This window comes from Artemia sp. Qi Xiang Cuo, chromosome 13, assembly GCF_049724085.1.
Source record: "Artemia sp. Qi Xiang Cuo chromosome 13, ASM4972408v1, whole genome shotgun sequence".
In the NCBI taxonomy this organism is placed as follows: Eukaryota; Metazoa; Arthropoda; class Branchiopoda; order Anostraca; family Artemiidae; genus Artemia; species Artemia sp. Qi Xiang Cuo.
The window spans coordinates 29,420,946-29,439,031 of record NC_142806.1 but is presented as its reverse complement, the minus strand read 5'-3'; the positions used below and the strand labels follow the sequence as shown (position 1 = coordinate 29,439,031).

General features: G+C 34.6%; 1 protein-coding gene across 1 annotated transcript in view; it reads left to right on the top strand.

Annotated features, from left to right (window-relative positions):
• LOC148945164 (THO complex subunit 2-like) overlaps positions 1–17,197 on the top strand; it is a 144,880-nt gene extending 127,683 nt beyond the window's left edge. Inside the window, exons 24-27 of the mRNA XM_089099403.1 lie at positions 1,197–1,260; positions 8,707–8,759; positions 14,264–14,307; positions 17,047–17,197. Of these exons, the coding sequence (XP_088955529.1) occupies positions 1,197–1,260; positions 8,707–8,759; positions 14,264–14,307; positions 17,047–17,074 (189 nt within the window). The 3' untranslated portion in view covers positions 17,075–17,197. The remainder of the gene's footprint in view (positions 1–1,196; positions 1,261–8,706; positions 8,760–14,263; positions 14,308–17,046) is intronic.
• The last annotated feature ends 889 nt before the right edge of the window (positions 17,198–18,086 follow it).

Genomic DNA, 18,086 nt, shown 5'->3' with positions numbered 1-18,086 from the left:
CGTTCTGGGTACATTATTCTAAGTTGTAGTTTTCACAATTTTGCTGATAAAGTATTATATTTTCATCATATTTTGTTTTATTTTATTACCATTAACCAAACTTCACTTGTCGAGTGTTTCTCGTATAATACGAAAGTACCAAATAATTTTTTTCTTGCAGTTTCTGTGGCTTTTTCCGGATCAGCTGGGCGAAGGAGTTTTTGTAACCAGTTTTGTTTTTAGTTTTGAAATACCCAAGACTTATTTTTGTTTCTGTTTGTTTGTCTGCATCGACAGCAACCTAACAGTTGTCTTTGTTCAGGCCATTTTTATTATTTGAAAATTTAGTTACTGCTCTGTATAATCCCTTCCAGGGGCATCTTCCCGTTACTATTGTTATTTTTCCTAACTGATACGGTGAATGGAAATTTAAAGCTGGTGTAGAAGGTTTACCGCTTTTAGCTATTTAATAGTCGTAGTTTTGATTAGCTATAGCTCTATATTTGGTTCATAACACATTACTATTAGCTATAGTTTTGTTATTTCAGACATTATTCATTGAATGCCGGTTGAATGCCGGTTTTATCCTTAGCAGTGCTAACACAGCATATCTGAGTTGCAGCCTTTAAAAAAAAATCTTGATTTTGAACTGCTCAAAGTTCCTGTTCAGTCGGTATACGGTGAACATCTCTGACCAGTCTAGATTGTTTGTCTGGCTCACCAATACAAATTATAATGCACTCATATTCTTATACGCTGATGCATGGTAGCCCTGACTAGTTCAGTCTCTTTTTATTCAATTCAATCGTTTTTTTTTCCAAATTCACCTTCTTTAAGTGCTTAAAAGTTTGATTTCAATACAAAATCGACACTCTCCAAGGAACTGGGCACCCAAAAGAATGCATTAAATATATAATTCATATACATAGTTGGGATCACTTTTAAGTGCTCCTCTTGTAGTGTATCATAACCCTGATTGTAAAAAATATCTTCAGGTCATAAAAAAAACGGATTGCTAGCGTTTGCGTCTAAACGATAAAAACATGCATCGTTTCTTTACTTAAATACGTACAAAGCAGTGGTTTGTAATTATCTCTGAACAGTTTGACGTTCCTATCATACAAGGTAGGCATGTAGTAGCCGTGTTGTAATTTGACGTCTAGAAAATAAAGAAAGTTACTTGATTCAGTTTCACCCTTTTCTTTTCTCTTCTCTAGGAAAGAGAAGTGGAGGATGGTGGTGAAAGCAAGCGGAAAAAAGACGTAGAAGGGAAAAGCTCAAGTAAGTCCACCTTTTGTTTATACAATAATGCAATTTCGTCTGTACCATTCCTGTGGTTGACTTACCTAATGACAATTTTTAATTGTTCATTTTCAATGAACAGTTTCACTTGTTGTATTGTCTTCTTGTTTTGTTTATTTTGAATGCCTTCAGTTATTTTTGTTATGCACTGAATGAAAGGTACGGTTTGCGTAATTGGATCTATTGATTGCGTGTTACTGACGGTTCGGCTAATTTCTTTGAAATTGTATAGCTTTTCACTCTAGGTTTATAGATCATTAAGGATTTTCTTTATTCAAGGACATAATTAGTTTGTAGAGCAACTTAATTCATAAAATACTATTATTCTTCTGTTTTGGGAATACTGTTAACCTTATACGTTTATTTTAAAGTTTCAGTTAATGAAAATCATTTGAGTTGAAATCAGAAGCTACCACAACCGTTGCATCCTCGTAGTAATTCTTGACATCAGTTATAAATGGGAACTAGAGTTTTCTGAGGTGAAAGTTTTGAGCAGCCCTTATGTATTTATATTTGAACATCTTGCAATTTCCAAATATATATTTGATATTTTTATTTAGGTTTTAGGTTATTTAGGTTAGGTTTTATTAGGTTTTAGGTTGTTAAAATATAGCTATAAAAGTATCAATTATGACTGCAAAACTGAAATCCCCCCCCCCCCATGTCCAGATATGGTGCTCTGTATTGTACTTTTTATCTTGCAATACACTAATTTTATGGTATTCGTAAACAAAGGAAAATGGTGTTTCTTTTCTGGGCCCCCTATCCCATGCAAATTTATGTGGTTTTGCCTGTTTAATTGTCACCCTATTAAATTTTTAGGGACTTCCCCTCTAGGGAGACCACGGTTTTGTATTTGCGTGTTAAGCAGTGTTTATGCCTTGTGTAATTATCTCTAACTATTGCTCTGATTGTAAATGTCAACGTTCATGACAGTAATTATGTTGAAATAATAATAACTTTTCAACAAAAACTGGAGTAACAGTAACAGTCCGTTTATCGTGCTAGATAGTATTTGGAAGAAAAAAAGAGAATATTTTATTTGGATTATAGAAAAAGAAGCTTTGTTTGAATCTTGACTTTATTACCGAATTGTTCTCATGGGGGCTGGGGGTCATTGGAAGCCGTTCGGTAACTTCTCCAAAAGGAATTTCAAATTGTGTGTAAAATCGGAAAATCCAACTAGCGGCGTGTTTGGTTCGCTGTTTGATGGGGCCCTTAGCAACTTAGAAACTGTTCTATTTTAAAAGTAATATTCAACTATTTACGATTTATTATTCATTGAAAAATTAGAATGCATTTTTGTGTATTCTACTCAACAACGTATACATTTCTTTGCAAATTCATATTCTTTAATACTGTTTTATTAAAAGAGTGGTTCTACATTCAATTAATTTTTGGGCAAAAAAAGGCTAAGACCCTTTTCTTTTTCCTATGCCTAACGAAGGAAGGTTAATCCTTCTTGCAGAACTTTATTGAGCGATCAGCACTTTTTTTTTCTTTTAATTTATGCCATCCCTCCTTCCTTTGGAAATTAAAATGGTAAGAAAAATGTGCAGATCAGAGCAAATATTTTCTCTCGTAACTTACGTTAAAGTAAACTATAATCAATCAACCAACTTTGCTCGTTAATCTATAAAAAAAGTTGAGTTTGACGGTATAATTCAATTCCTACTGGTAGATAGTATGAGTAAAAAGAATGTATCTTTTAAAAAATCAGTACTATTTTCGAAATACTTTTAGATTATAAGAATTCATGATAAAAGAATAGTGATTACTCATGAATTGGAGAAAATCGGGAATATATCGTCTGGTGGCGCTTATTTGCGTAAGACCATTGAATATGTTCAAAAGTTGTATTTTTTAAAGGTCGTCGCTGCTCCTGAAGAAGATGATTATCAGATAGCTGCTTAAATGTTTCCTAATATGGAAAATATTAAGAAAGTATAATTTTATTGTATTTCAGCAAAAAAAAAAAGAAAAGAAAACCTGTAATCATCCTGGTTGCTGTTCAGTGTCAGAAAATATATGATTTTATGTGTAACATTATCATCATGGGATCTGCTAGACCGCAAGCATTTATCAGAGTAAGAATTGCGCAAAAAATGTAAAACCACCCGTTTAGGTTGTGATTTGAGGGAAGGCAGTACGTTTTTTTACATCTGCTCCCTTACAGAGGCGTGAATTGGAGGAGAGGGGGAATTCCAAACTCTATTTGTGTGTTTTTGTTAAAAAAATGAAAAAAAAAAACAAAACAAAAATACCCTCTCTAGATTCTGAAAAATATCGTTTTGCATCTTCTTACAAAAATGAAAATAATTACCCCACACCCCTAAATTTTGATGAATTGGCACCATTGCTTCCTTATCAAATATCCTGTGCCCACGATAACTGTCCTTTTTCTGGAAATGAGAGTTTTGGGAATAAGTGTTGAAAATAAACAATTCTTAAACGATAAGACGCCTCTACTTCAATATATATACGAAAAGGCCAGAACAGTAGCAATTGCATTGCGTATTAAATTTGTATATGACTATTTACTTCGTTGGCAAGATACTATAACTCTCAATTACATGCAACTTCAATTCAAATATGTACAGTTGGATAATCACCAGTAACGTTTCTTGATTGACAGAAAAATAACTTGAAAGAGAAAGAGAGTCGTCAAGTCGTGCACTCCTTTGGATATCCAGATGGATAATAACCAAGTAACAGAGGAAGAGCTAAAATTAGAATTCGAGCTTTCTTCCTCTTTTGAATGGATTTCGTTGAGATCTATTCATGATATATTTTATTTCTATTTTGTAGTGTCATTGTGGTGCAAAATAATTCGCATGGGTTGACTAGATAAATGATTCGGATTGATTGGTGAAGTTTCACTTTTTTTCTGAATCCTCACCAAAAAAAAGTTTCTTTAGTTCTTTTTTCTCATTCCTCTTCTAATTGTTCACGGGATAACTGAAATAGAAAAATGAATAGCAAGTCAAAATTTAGGAGAGTGGTCCAGTTGGAGTGGCGCAGTTGGATTGATCTCACCTTGGTAATACGTAACCCGGAGTTGGAACTCAGCTGCTTCAACCCCGCTGCAGGGCTCGGACTTTGATTCCGATGATGAGATTATGCGGAAGTGGCTCAGTACTATTCCAAACAAGAAGAAGACTTATGAAAGTGAGACAGATAGAGAGAAGAAATTTTTCTTTGCCAGCAAAGTTTCTTATTTTCTTTTCCTTAACTCCTTACACGGTTGTATGTAATTAAACCTGAGCTTTAGGCGACTGCTAAAATTTTCCAGAATAAACCAATTTTATTAAAAATATAGTCTTTTATATAATATTCAAATGGGATAACGATTTTTGACAATAAACAGGTAATGGCCGTTTAGCAAGAGGCTTCCATTTTTCCATCCACTTTTTTTATCGGGACCTACCTACCGCTGGCTAGCTAAGCACGCCTTTGTTCAATGTCATACTTCTTTGTTGAAGTTTTTTCTTTGATTTCAGAGTTTAGTCAATTTCTTCTCAGGACCGACGAGTGGTATATCCGAGCGGCTTCTTAAAAAAAAAAAATCCTTAAAATTCCAGACGAGGAATAGATTATGGAAATTACAATGGAATGGTTTACATACAGTTTGGGATGAAATCATGTCAAAAGAATCAATTTGTCACAGTTTTTGGCAGGTCTCGGTCGTTTTTTGTTCGGTTTTGATAGTTTTGGCTTTATTTTTAAGGTAGCTGGTGTTTGCCACACTGATGACTTGTATTTTGGGGGCGTTAAAAATTACATTGGAAATCGTTTATATAGAAGCATGAATTTTCAAAACATGCAGCGCTGCGCTTTGCAATGACGTAGGTTTCTTAAATTCTAGTTGCCTGAAAGCCATTATTTCTTTATTTAAAATCAAATAATGTTTTTATAGGCCAAAATCTGGGATCCAGCAGTTCGTGGTAACGAACTGTAAGTAAGGAACAACCCGGCTCAATAGTAGCCGAAACTGTAAAAAATTTAATCTTTATACCAAAAGATGTATCAAACGAATTGGCTTATTATGCTAATTCTAAATATATAAGTTTCATTAAGTTTAGTCATACCCATCAAAAGCTACGAGCCTGAGGAAATTTGACTGATTTTCAAAAAAGGGGAAAGACCCCGTAGAAATCATAAAATTTATAATGGAAATCACACCATCGGATTCAGAGTATCAAAGAACACTACTGTAGAGGTTTCAAGCTCCTATCTGTAAAAATGTGTAATTTTGTAATTTTTGCCAGAAGAAAGATCACGGATGCGTTTTTTTTTTTTTTTTTTTTTTTCTGTTTTTTTTTTCAGGTGTGATCGTATCGACCCAGTGGGCTTATAACTTCGGAAGAGGGCTCATTCTAACGGAAATGAAAAGTTCTAGTACCCTTTTTAAGTGACCAAAAAACTTGGAGGGCAACTAGGCCCCTCCCATGCCACTTTTTTCCCCAGAATCGTCTGATCAAAATTTCGAGATAGCTATTTTGTCCACCATAGTTGAAAGACCCAATAACTATGTCTTTGGAAATAACATGACCCCCCTACAGCCCATGGGGAAAGGTTTTTAAGTTAAAAATTTTGCCATTGTTTACGTATAGTATTTGTTATTGGGAAGTATCCATACATTTTTCGGGTTGGGAGGGGAAGACGAATTTTCTGCTGGGGGGCCTTTGCACGGGGAGAATTTTCCGTGGAGAGGGACGTTTCGAATTTTCAGGTAAAGTTTTACACCGGGTGAATTTGCCAGAATTCCAATACGAAATTTCTTTAAATGTCTTGCTTTTTCTGTTCCGATTCAATTTTGCGCGTGGAAATGTTAAGGGTAATTGTCCGGGGGAAATTTTCCCCAGGATTGAATTGTCTAGAGGATATTTCTGTGCAGAGGGGGATTTTTCCGAGGAGCTGGTTCCAGATATCCTGGCGTTTTTTAAACAACGATCAGAAGTTAAATAATAAAAAAAACTAGTTTTTTTTCAACTGAAAGTAAGGAGCAACACTAAAACTTAAAACGAACAGAAATTATTACGTATATGAGGGGGTTTGGTCCCTCCTCAGCACATCGCTCTTTACGGTAAAGTTTAAATGTTGTCCCAATTCTTTAAAAACGACTCCTGAAACACAAGGGTTGTTAATTACAACAATAAGTAACTTTTTTTAAAGTGCCGAAAAAATTCAGTGTAAAGAGTGAGGCGTTGAGGAGGGGGAAACCCCCCTCATATACATAATAATTTCTGTTCGTTTTAAGTGTTAATGCTGCTCCTTACTTTCAGTTGAAAAAAACAAGTTTTTTTATTTAATTTTTCCTCAAGGTGAGATACAAAAGACAAGAAATCCAAGTGAGTATGGATACACCAATAGCTGCACCCTTGTAAAGAGGAAACTACATCCCATAATAACTGAAAGTTTCAAAACGCATTTTGAAGTAAAAATGTGTAGTAAGGAAAGTTTTCATATAAAGAGGATTCAAGAATGATAAATATTATATAGGCTTATCGAATTAGTAACAGTTTACTGTGAAAATAAACTTTCGAGTATTTTGAAAAGAGATCGAAACTCCTTGAAATTGGGGCCGGATCGAAACGAGAAGTACACTTGTGGAATCAGTCTCGTTGGAAACCGTTTAGTGGAGGCAGGGGCGTCCCAAGACTCATTTCATTGGGGGGGGGGGTGATCTTCGTAAATTTTACCGAATCGCAACCTGATTTATGCCGAATTTTCTGCAGAAATCAAGAATTTTGCAAAATTTCGGACAATTTTGCAAAATTTCTGCCGATATTTGCGCCTTCGGCGAAAATTTCACCGAATTCCAAAAACGTTGGAGGGGCAGCGCGCCCCTTCCCCCCCTCGGGATGCCCCTTAGTGGAGGTTAAATCGCTTTTTAGCATGGGTAGCACTTATGTGTCTTTTTTTTTTTCACCAAGGCTTGTAGGCTACCATAAGGTTGTAGAGAGACGTTTAGTGGCTCATTTAAAAGCCACTACCCATATTTACGTGTTTTTTATAATTTTGTCTTAATTGCAATAAAATAAATTTTTAACAAAAACTAAATTTCTGGGGGTAGCCTACTTATCTGTTAGCCAGTACACACTCGAAAATTTGAATGACGATAACTGGTTTATAGCTCTCTGTATTCGGAGACAATTAGCTTCGGCTCAGTGGAAAACTACATTGTAGCTATATTTTAGTTAAATATTTAGTTTTTATTTTGGTTAGGTTATGTTAGGTTAGGTATGTAATATAATGCGTTCTGCTCCCCCCCCCCCTCCATAATTCTTTGTTGTAGTTGCCATAATTTGTTAATAAAGTATTATATTTTCATCATATTTTGGTATATTTCATTAGAATTAACCTAACTTCAATCCTTAAGTGTGTACTGGCTAACAGATAAGTAACTTTTTTGGTGTCTATGAAAATGAAAGATGAAGAGTCATGTATGAGCTGAGTAATAGTCTGCATCTTGTTCTAAAACAATGTGAACAGACAATAACTGCAGAAATAATCATTCGTGCATCATATTCAAGCAGTAGAGTTGAAGCTATCCCGGAATTTTGGAATAATAAAAAAGCTGAAAAGCGCTTTGCCGCAGAAAACGCTGGTCCTCCTGTACAATGCTCTTATAAAACCCCATTTGCTGTATTGTGCAATGATCTGGCAATCAACTTTAAAATCCCACCTGCAAAAACTGAATTCAATTCATCAACGATGCCTGATATTAATTGGAAAAAATGAAGAGTACTTGTCGTTGGGGTCCCTGTATCAATTATCATGCTTGACGTTTGTGTTCAAGTTTTTAGCTGGAGAGCTGCCATCTGCGTTTAAAAGATTATTTCGACCTATTTCAGACCATCATAATTTGCATACTTGATCATCATCAAACCTGCAAATATCCCTCACCTCAACCGTGTGATCAGATTTCGCTCCTAACGTAGCTTGTGCAGAGATAAGGAACCTGAGCCCAGAAGACCTAAGAGGCAGGACCTCCCTCGCATCATTTAAAAAAAGAGTAAAAAATCATTTAATAGCATTACAAATGATTAGTTAAAATGTAAGTAGTAAATTTAAATTACAAATGTATGATTTTTAATTATGACGGGGTGGTTTCCCCTGAAGGTAAGCAACGGGAAGGTAATAGTTTTAGTTATTTGGTAAATGAGGGGTATGGTTGTGTCTGAGATTAGGAGCGGTGACCATTCTGCGTATTATGTTAAATTGTAATGATTTTGGTTCTCGGCGTCCAGGAATGGACTGAGTATTTTGATTATGTGTGATTTATTATTTTCATTTGTTAATAAACCCATTGAACTTGAATAAATTTGATGATAAAAAGTCAAGGAATAAACTGCGAAAATTATGTAGACATCTTTTTTAACAGTTGCTTCTTTGATATCGCTGATTGGTAATTTATTACAGGAAAAGCGGGGACTACCAATGGTGCTGATTCTGAAAGAAGATCAGAAAAGAAGGTATGTTTCATTGTCTTTTTTTCCTTGTTATCTTAACAGCGCAACTAATGCTACTTTTACAAAAGCAGCTTTACTATTTCTTTTTCTCTTTCATGCTCGTACGGTAACAAGCATTTTTTTTATTGCTAGCGTTATTTTCTTATCTCAAGGATGTGAAGGAAATTTCCCAAATATTAGTTCGAGGGAAGGACGGTGAAAATTTAAGATTTACAAAAATTTAAAAATGCATAAAATACTAAGAAAGACCAAGAAAAAGAAATAAAGAATACAGAAAGAAAGACCCAAAGATATAAATACAAGAGCTGTAAAGAAGAAATGAAGGTAAGAAACTGACGGGAAAAGGAAATTCGAAAATGCGCAACCTAAAATACTGATGAAGCAGAAGCGCGTAAGGGTCAAAGGCCCGAGCCGCAGCAGCTAAGCTGTTCTATCTAGGAACATGTACTTTTTACAGAATATTTTTGAAACCATGAGAATACAAAATAGGGTACTAAATATTTAAACTAAATACAGAAAACAGAAACGTGATGGCATGATAACAAGCGTGCAAGGTTCGGAGGTGCGAACTGCGAACTGGAGCGGATGGCTCTGCTTCTTTTCTTTTTTTCTATTTTATTTTGTTGTAGTTATCAGTGGAGCCATACCGGGTAACTCTGCTTTGTGGAAGGTGTCTGGAAGATCCTTTTCATATTTAATTGTTGTTGAAGAAAATATTTTCATTCCTATATTATATGACTAAAACCTTGGCGTCGGCTAGCTATGTTACCTTTAACTTTACTGGTCTATTTTTACATTCCCTTGTGATCAACTTGTTCTTGTATAAAATAGAATATATATATACATATATATATATATATATATATATATATATATATATATATATATATATATATATATATATATATATATATATATATTTAAATACATATATAAAAAAATATATATGTATTTATAACGACAAAATGATAATTTAATAAGGTCGATCTCTTTTTCAGTGCTTAAGAATTTTCAAGACCTAATTGGTCACGGTAAAACGTTCGTTTGTTTATAAAATTATTAAAAAAAAAATTATTAGTTACGTTTGTAATGAAGTTATTTTTCAAGTTAAATTGCTCTATAATTTTATAACGAATGAATAATTTTCTCCATTGTAACTTAATTAGCTATGTATTTATATCCTTTGAAGATTAATTTAGATAAGGTTTTGAAATGAAGTTAATATACTCTAAAATAGTTATTAAATATGAACGCATTCGAACCCCAAAAATATTTATGACGTAAAAAAATAAAACTGAAGTTGATGAAGGTCACTGGAAATTCGCGAAACTTTGGTTGCTTCTTTATCCTCTTCGCACTAATTAATTTTGTTTCATTAAAAAGAATAAATTTCCCCGTTGAAAACGTTCCCATCGCTCATGAAAACCTGAAAAAAAAATTATGTAAATAAGTGCCATTTTATTGAAAGACTGAAATACCACATGTGACTTTCCTGTAGGTGTCAATGTCTACAGTGTAAAAATGTTGCGTCAACAAGCTGTTGAATTAGGAGAAATAGCTTTTAATTTTTTTAAAGACAGCTGAACTTTAATAGTATCTTTTTTCAGTACTTCTTTTCTTACACATCGAATCTCGACAAGGGAGTGGTGGTTTCGGCCCTCCAACACCTCTCCATTGTACGTGTGTATCCATTCCTGTTCTATATTCTATTTAAAAAACAATGTAAATTTCTAAACCCCCTAAATATACCTTCAATATCGAACTTGTATTTAAGGGGTGAATGACCAATACCAATAATAAATCTCAGAGAATGAATAACCTGAAATGTGTTTAAGGATTAGTGTTTATGGACTAAGAGAACTAGAAAGAAGTAGTATAATACGACTAAAAGAACAAGTATTTAATTGGTGAATGTCCAAAAGCAGTAAGAAATCTTGGAGATAGGATAATATAAAGTAATGTAAAAAAGGACTAGCATTTGTGAACTAAACAAACTAGAAAGAAATAGTATATAAGAACTAAAAGAACTAGTATTTAGGGGAAGAATGACTAAAATTGTTAGGAAATCTTGGAAACTGGATTATATAAAAGAATGTACTCAAGTATTAGATGTTAGATCAAAATTCTATGTAATGAATTGATTTGAATTAAATTAAACTTGATTAAAAAAACAATATACTATTTAATCATTTAACAAGTAGCCGTCCAAGAAGAAATAAAGTTCTGAGGACGAACGACTATAACAATCAATATCCATAAATTCAACTAAATAACTCAAAAAATATATAATAATAAATAAAATAAACATCAAAAATTAATCTCTTGTCAAAAAAAAATTAAAAATAGAAATAAATAAAATAAAAAACAGACCACTCAAACTATGATTTCTAATCCTCCCCTCCCATTGAGGATATTAATGAAGTTATTAATTCAAGAAAAATTGTTAAGAGAGGAAATTTGTTGCGCTGTAACAGGGATAAAACAGGAATTGCTATCCTCATTGAAAGTGCAAGAGAGGAAACTGAAGTTTGTCTCTGAAAAAAAGTAATAAAAATAAATATCGCCGTCTAGTGTTGGCCAACAACATTATTAGTTTTACTGTTCAATTCTGTATCAAAATATTTTTTTATATGTTTTTATCTATTTTGTAACTTTTGTTTAAGTCTAGGTCAACGACAAAGGAATCTCTTTTGCCAAAAGGGTGCTATAGGTGTATTTCTGTGAATTTTCTTTTTAACTAACCCTTGCTGTCCGAGTGTGCGTACTAACTTTACTCAATCATAGTAAAAAAAATAATAATAATAAAAATAAAAAAGGACAAGAGATGAGGAGAATCTGTCTACTTTCTTAAAATCTCCGATGGGCTTGATAACTTCAAATTCTTGGTCGACATGCTTGAGACTCTAGGCAGGCATGCCTTTCCAAAAACTAACAAACAAGTATGTGTCCAATAAAAGAATCATGCATACTCCTGTCATTAACTTGTGCTCCAATTATTTAAAAATTTGCCTCTCAATTACCTGCACAATCTGCCTAGGGTTTTCTCTGTCTGCAATTAGTCAAATCTTAATGCAATCTATGCAACTTACTGCAAAATACTTGATAAATCCAATTCAAAATCTCAGGTTAAGCCCTTCGACGTCTAATCGGTATCCAGATTTTGTGAAAAATATATTTAAAAACAAATATTCTATTAAACCTGAATTTTGTATAGGAGTCTAATTTCATTTGGAGCCAACCGGAAATTTTCAGAAAGTCGGCTGATTACTTTGATTTTAAGCCATTTTTGTTGATTATTTTTATCTACCCGGAAGTTAGTATTATGCATAATAGGATAGTTAAAAAGAAAATTTACAGAAATATACCTACAGTACTTTTTTGACGAAAAGACGTTCTTTTACCATCAGCATAGTATACCCCACCCCCCCTTACACACACGTACACAAAAGAAAAGATAACTGCTGGGTAGCTATAGATGAGGATGGCCAACTTTTTGTTTTTTTGTGCGAGGTTTGATCCATAAAAAAAAAACATTTTGTTTGCGGGAAACGGTTTAGAGTCAACCCTATTTTGTAATTTATAAGATTCGTCAACTTCATCAAGGAGGCACACTTGTGCCTCTATAAAGAGGCGACCCACCACAATGTTAAGCGATTTCAGGTCCTAGAGGTCGCAGAGAGACGGCGGTAATCGCATTTTGTAGCCCAAGCTCAAACTAAGAAACTTGCAAAATTTCATCCTCCTCCGACTTTATCTTCATGGGGTAAACTGGGCCGGAAGTTTGGACCCTCCCACCACAGCCCCCTTTAACGTTGTCAGATTGGGCTGAAATTTAGAGGTTAGGCTTTCCTAGGGCCCGGGAGCTTATCCTCGAAATTTCAGCTCAATCCGATCACTTCTTCCCTGTTTTCAAAAAACCAAATATAGCCACTTAAAATTCATCATCATTTCTTTTTTTTTCTTATCCACGCCTACAGGCCACAGTTGGCAACGGATCCGGTTGAATGAGGACTCATTCGAAGCAGAATTCGATCTGTTAGGGCCTTTTGATATTTTCAGACCGAAAATATTATCCCCCGAATTTACATTTACGAAAAACCTTAGTTTTTTTCAAATAATACAGATAAACAGGTTAGACATGCTTTGTTATGAAAATATCTGCGCGTCAATTTTCATAACAAAGCATATCTAACCTGTTTATGTGTATTATTTGAAAAAAACTACGTTTTCTAAAGAGTTAAAGAGGCTGAGTTACAAGATCAACCCTTAAAACGTACAGGGATTAGGAGGCACAGTTGGGGGGGCTGTTAAAGAGGCTGAGTCACAAGTTCGAACCTTAAAACGTACAGGGATTAGGAGGCACCCTGTACGACGTGATTTGAGTATTCAGGAATTAAAAGCCTTAACACAAGAATGTTCAAGAGCGGCGGGTTTGGGGGGAGGCAGCCTCCCAACTTTAACTCCTGACACGATCAGCTAACAGTTAGTCAAGCAATAATAAGTAATAAACTGTACAAAAACGTGCAGAAATTATTTGAAAAAAACTACGTTTTCTAAAGAGTTAAAGAGGCTGAGTTACAAGGTCGAACCTTAAAACGTACAGGGATTAGGAGGCACAGTTGAGGGGCTGCCGCCCCCAAACCCCCGCTTTCGCAGCCTTTAAATAAAAAAAAAATTTTCAACTGAAAGTAAGGAGCGACATTAAATCTTAAAACGAACAGAAATTATTCCGTATATGAAAGAGGCTGTGCCCTCCTCAACGCCTCGCTCTTTACGCTAAAGTTTGACTTTCTCACAACTTTTTTTAAACAATAAAAACTTTAGCGTAAAGAGCGAGGCGTTGAGGAGGGCACAGCCTCTTTCATATACGGAATAATTTCTGTTCGTTTTAAGATTTAATGTCGCTCCTTACTTTCAGTTTAAAAATTTTTTTTTTATTTAAAGGCTGCGAAAGCGGGGTTTGGGGCGGCAGCCCCCCAACTGTGCCTCCTAAGCCCTGTACGTTTTAAGGTTCGACCTTGTAACTCAGCCTCTTTAACTCTTTAGAAAACGTAGTTTTTTTCAAATAATAATAGTCTAGACCAATAAACTATAATTCATTTAGCATCCATCAACGTGCAATTGAAAATTATTGAAGCAATAAAGAATAAATTTAAAATATTTAGGAATTCCTCATTTAGTAGCAAAGTATCACCTAACTGTTGATGCGTCTTTCTCCGATTCGGGAACAATGGGCGGCGGGGGGAAATAAAGAAAGCACGGTTTTTCGTTTTTCGTGTGGCGGGGGAAGGGTATATTGTCTAAGCAGCAGAAACAGGTAATTATCAGTAAAACTCTATTGAAAATCATTAGGTTTTGCTGTGGATGGGCTCCAAGCCACCACTAACCCTGCCCTTTCTGTTCAACAATAATTGTTCTTCCATCCATAATATGACTTGTTTCGTTGAATTCCATCCTTATCCAGTTGAATTGTTCAGTTATTTTATTGTTCGTCTTTTGTTTTTCAGGAATCTCGAGAATACGACGGAGAAAAACGTGGACATAGCAAAAGATATCCTTTTTGACATTATTAAGTTGTCCCTACACACACAATACAATTGATAGGGTCCAAATAAAATCTTGCGGTATTGTTTGTTTGTTGTTGTTGTTGTTGTTTTTTTTTTGGGGGGGGGGGGGTAGAATATGAATTGGTAGGTCTACAGTTGCCATTCTATTACAGTCATTCACTAATAATCAAGTAAAATTTAAATTTATCATGTTGACAGTTGAAAACTGATTGTTGAATACAGTTTCATGAAAACTATATATATATTTATATATATATATATATAAATATCAGACTGTATTTTTTTTTTCAAATATCACTAATAATTAGAATTATTGGCAGAAAATATTACTAGAATAAATATCGTTGTTAAAAAACTCATCCATAGTCAATTTGCCTTTAATTAACCAAAAATTAAACAGCATGCAGCATCTTAAATGTCTTAACACGAAGTCTTCATGCTTGCTATAAGCACTCACAAATACTTTTCTTTTCTTTTTTAAATAATTAGAGCGGGTGAAGGGTAAAAATATTAGTTTCTTAGAATTTGGAACAAAGGTAATTTTAAGCCTTGAGTCTTTTTTGTACATTCCTAGAGGGGGAGGGGCTTGATGTTCGCTAACGTGTAGATATCATTTACACATTTTACTGTGAAAATTGAGGTTTTCTACATTGCTCTCTAATTGCTTTGGGTTTTTCAAAAAATGTTACGCTCCTGGTTTGATAAGGTAATGACAGTTATACTTTTTTGCTCTAGTTTTTTTTCAGTCGATTAATTACATAATTTACTGAATAACCTTGATGTAAGTGTTCGACAAAAACTTCAAGTCAAGGGTAATTCAATTATTTTCAATAGTCGAGCCATATATTTATTTTGTGACCACATTTGTCATTCATGGCGCTCCAGAAGATAAATTAACACTGCTAATGTTAAATGTATCAATGTCATAGTATCTCGAGTTTAATTGCATTCACGTGCCGTATACAAGTCGTGCACCTTGAAATTATACTTTTGATATTTCTACGAAAATGTAAAGTAAGGGATCACCTCTCTTGAAGTAAGTTGTAAACGTTTGTTGGTTTTGAAACATCTTCTTCAAACAAGAATGTAATGCGGCTGCTGCATCTGCGCTTTGCGCAGAAAATTAAATTGTTCAAAAGATGACAAAGCCTACTTTGTCACTTTGATACGGAAATATATATGACGGAATTCTTGGTTGCAACCAGAAGACATGTAATGAAAGACTGCATTGGATGCCTATTTTTGATTAAAACTCATTATGCGTGATTTGCAGGCGGAAACTGCCATACACACTGAAAGAAGTATTTTCAATTGTTGAAAACATTGTAAAAACTTTTTTTTTTACACTCATACATCAAGATAGGAATGTTTTTGACGCATCCCTCCTATCCCCAAATTTTTGTTGTGAGTAGGGCAAAGACAGAAATGTACTTTGGCAAAGCGGAGATTGGTATATGTTTAATCCCAAGTTTCTTAAGTTTTCATGATTTCCAATATTTTTCGAATAATTCTTTTTTTCGCGGTTTCGGAAGACGAATCCCCCCCCCCCCATCGAAATAAAGTTTTATGTATATGCCTGGTTTGAAGGTATTTCTGACGTTAGACTACACACCTTTGTCTTCTCCTTCTCTCCTGTGTGTTTTACGCACGAACTCAGTGCCACTTTTATTGATATTTAATAGACTTATTTTTGATTCTGCAGCATTGCTTTGGTAATTTTAGTCTTTCATTCGATTTTCCTATTGGATTACGCTTGGGGATGAGTTTTTTTTTAATTTTTTTTTTGTTGTTTTTGATTCTGTCGTATGCATGCTGAGTAGGGGAGAGCTGGAGGACGAAGGTAGTTTAATTAAAGTGGTAGGGAGGCTGGCTGCTGGACCCTTTCCCCAAAATGTAAGAGTTTACATAAAAATTAGTATTTAACGGTTAAATAATGATTAAGAAAGATATTTGCCATTTTTGGCATATCTAAAATATTTTAATCCCCCCCCTCCTCCTTCTAAAAATTGAAAGCCTGGATGAGCTCCAGCATATTCGATCGTGTGTCCAAAATTCAACAATTTTAAACATGGTACTGAGTGATATAGTCCGGAATATGCCTAGTATTATTCATTCTTAGGTCAATCTTTAGCAGAGCTAACCATTTCAATAACTGAAAGATAAGTACAGTATTCGATGCGCCATTCAATGCTCTTTCCAAATACAAAATTTGCGCTTCAATTTGATTGTTTTTTTCTATTCAATTTTCACTCAATAAGATGAACGAAAAGTTTTTCATTCCCAAAATTTTGCAAGTAAACTCTGTTTCTCCGTGCTAGTCTTTCAATCAATGGTCCTTGGACTTTTGTCGGTCCAGAGAGGCTTCTGTATATCAGCTATTTTGCATATAAAACTAATTGCATTGATTCTATTGATATTTATCAAGATATCCTGCTTTTTCTCGCATTTCTCATGTGTTTTCAGTGTAGAGAGATACTTGAATACAATCCAAATTGGATTTAATTAATTTATCCGTAAGCTTAGTATTATTTTGTTATCGTTCCACGGGAATATCTTTACGGAACATTTATCGATGTGGCTTCTGAACGGCTCATATGAACTCATATGAACTGTTGGTTCGACAGCCAAATTTTGCTGCTCTGCGGGTTAGAAGATTTGAAAAAAGTTCGTTTTAGTGTACTATTAGTAATGTTTTTGTCATTTATTTCCTTAACTAATCTTACTAGAAAGAGTGGAGACAAGTCGAGATGAGTCCTGATGATAGCAACCAATATCTTTTGAAGAACAAGAAGATTTATTTTATATCTTTCATCATTTTGAATTCAACATTTTTATATTGATGATTGGCAGGAAATATCTGAATTTGATTTTTGAGTTTGCCTTATAGCTATCCATGGTTACTTAACCTAAGATATTGTTATTGGATTCATTAGTGCTGGGTTGAGAAGGGGTGCCCTTAGAAATTTTTCTTCGGGATTGGGGGAGGGGCAAGTCTGCAATATTTTTCTAATAGGTAAAAAAAGCAGAAATATTTCAGTCCCTACTCTATGAGAAATACTTAGAAGTTTTCCCGGAAAAGCAATTTGTCGTGAGCGAATCTGACAAGCACTGGATCACTCCAAAAATAAAACAGCTGATTCGCGAAAAAAACCACTGTAAGGCAGTCAAGTGGTGACGCAACGTCGTTACGATTATTAAGAAACAAAATCGTTAGCCTTTGTCGCGAGGCAAGAAAGTCCTTCGGAAAATCCCTTTTGGACCCTGAAATAAAAAAGGATCCCCGTAAATGGCACCGTCTAGTGAGGCAGATTGCTGGAAAAACAGTATCATCCAGTATCCGTACTCTGAACGATGATGGGTCACTCGTGAGTGCAAATGACGTCAACAATTACTTTACTGACATTTGTACATCCTTCCTGCCCCAACTAACACTGAAATAGAGAATCTACTGTCAATATGCCCTGACGAAGGTGAAATAGAAATAGTTGAGTATCAAGTTTTCAAAGAGCTGAACAAGTTGTGTCCATCCAGTAGCTCTTTTCCTGAAGAGCTGCCTATAAGGTTAATACGAGAGTTCTCTCTTTTCCTCGCCAAGCCACTTGGACACATCATCAGCGAATGTTTCGCCCAGTCAACTTTCCCGTCGTGCTGGAAACGCGCATTTGTGCGTGTTATACCGAAGATTAAAACACCCAAATCTTGCAATGAGTTACGACTGATATCAATCACATCTATCTTTGCAAAAGTCACCGAGTCATTCATC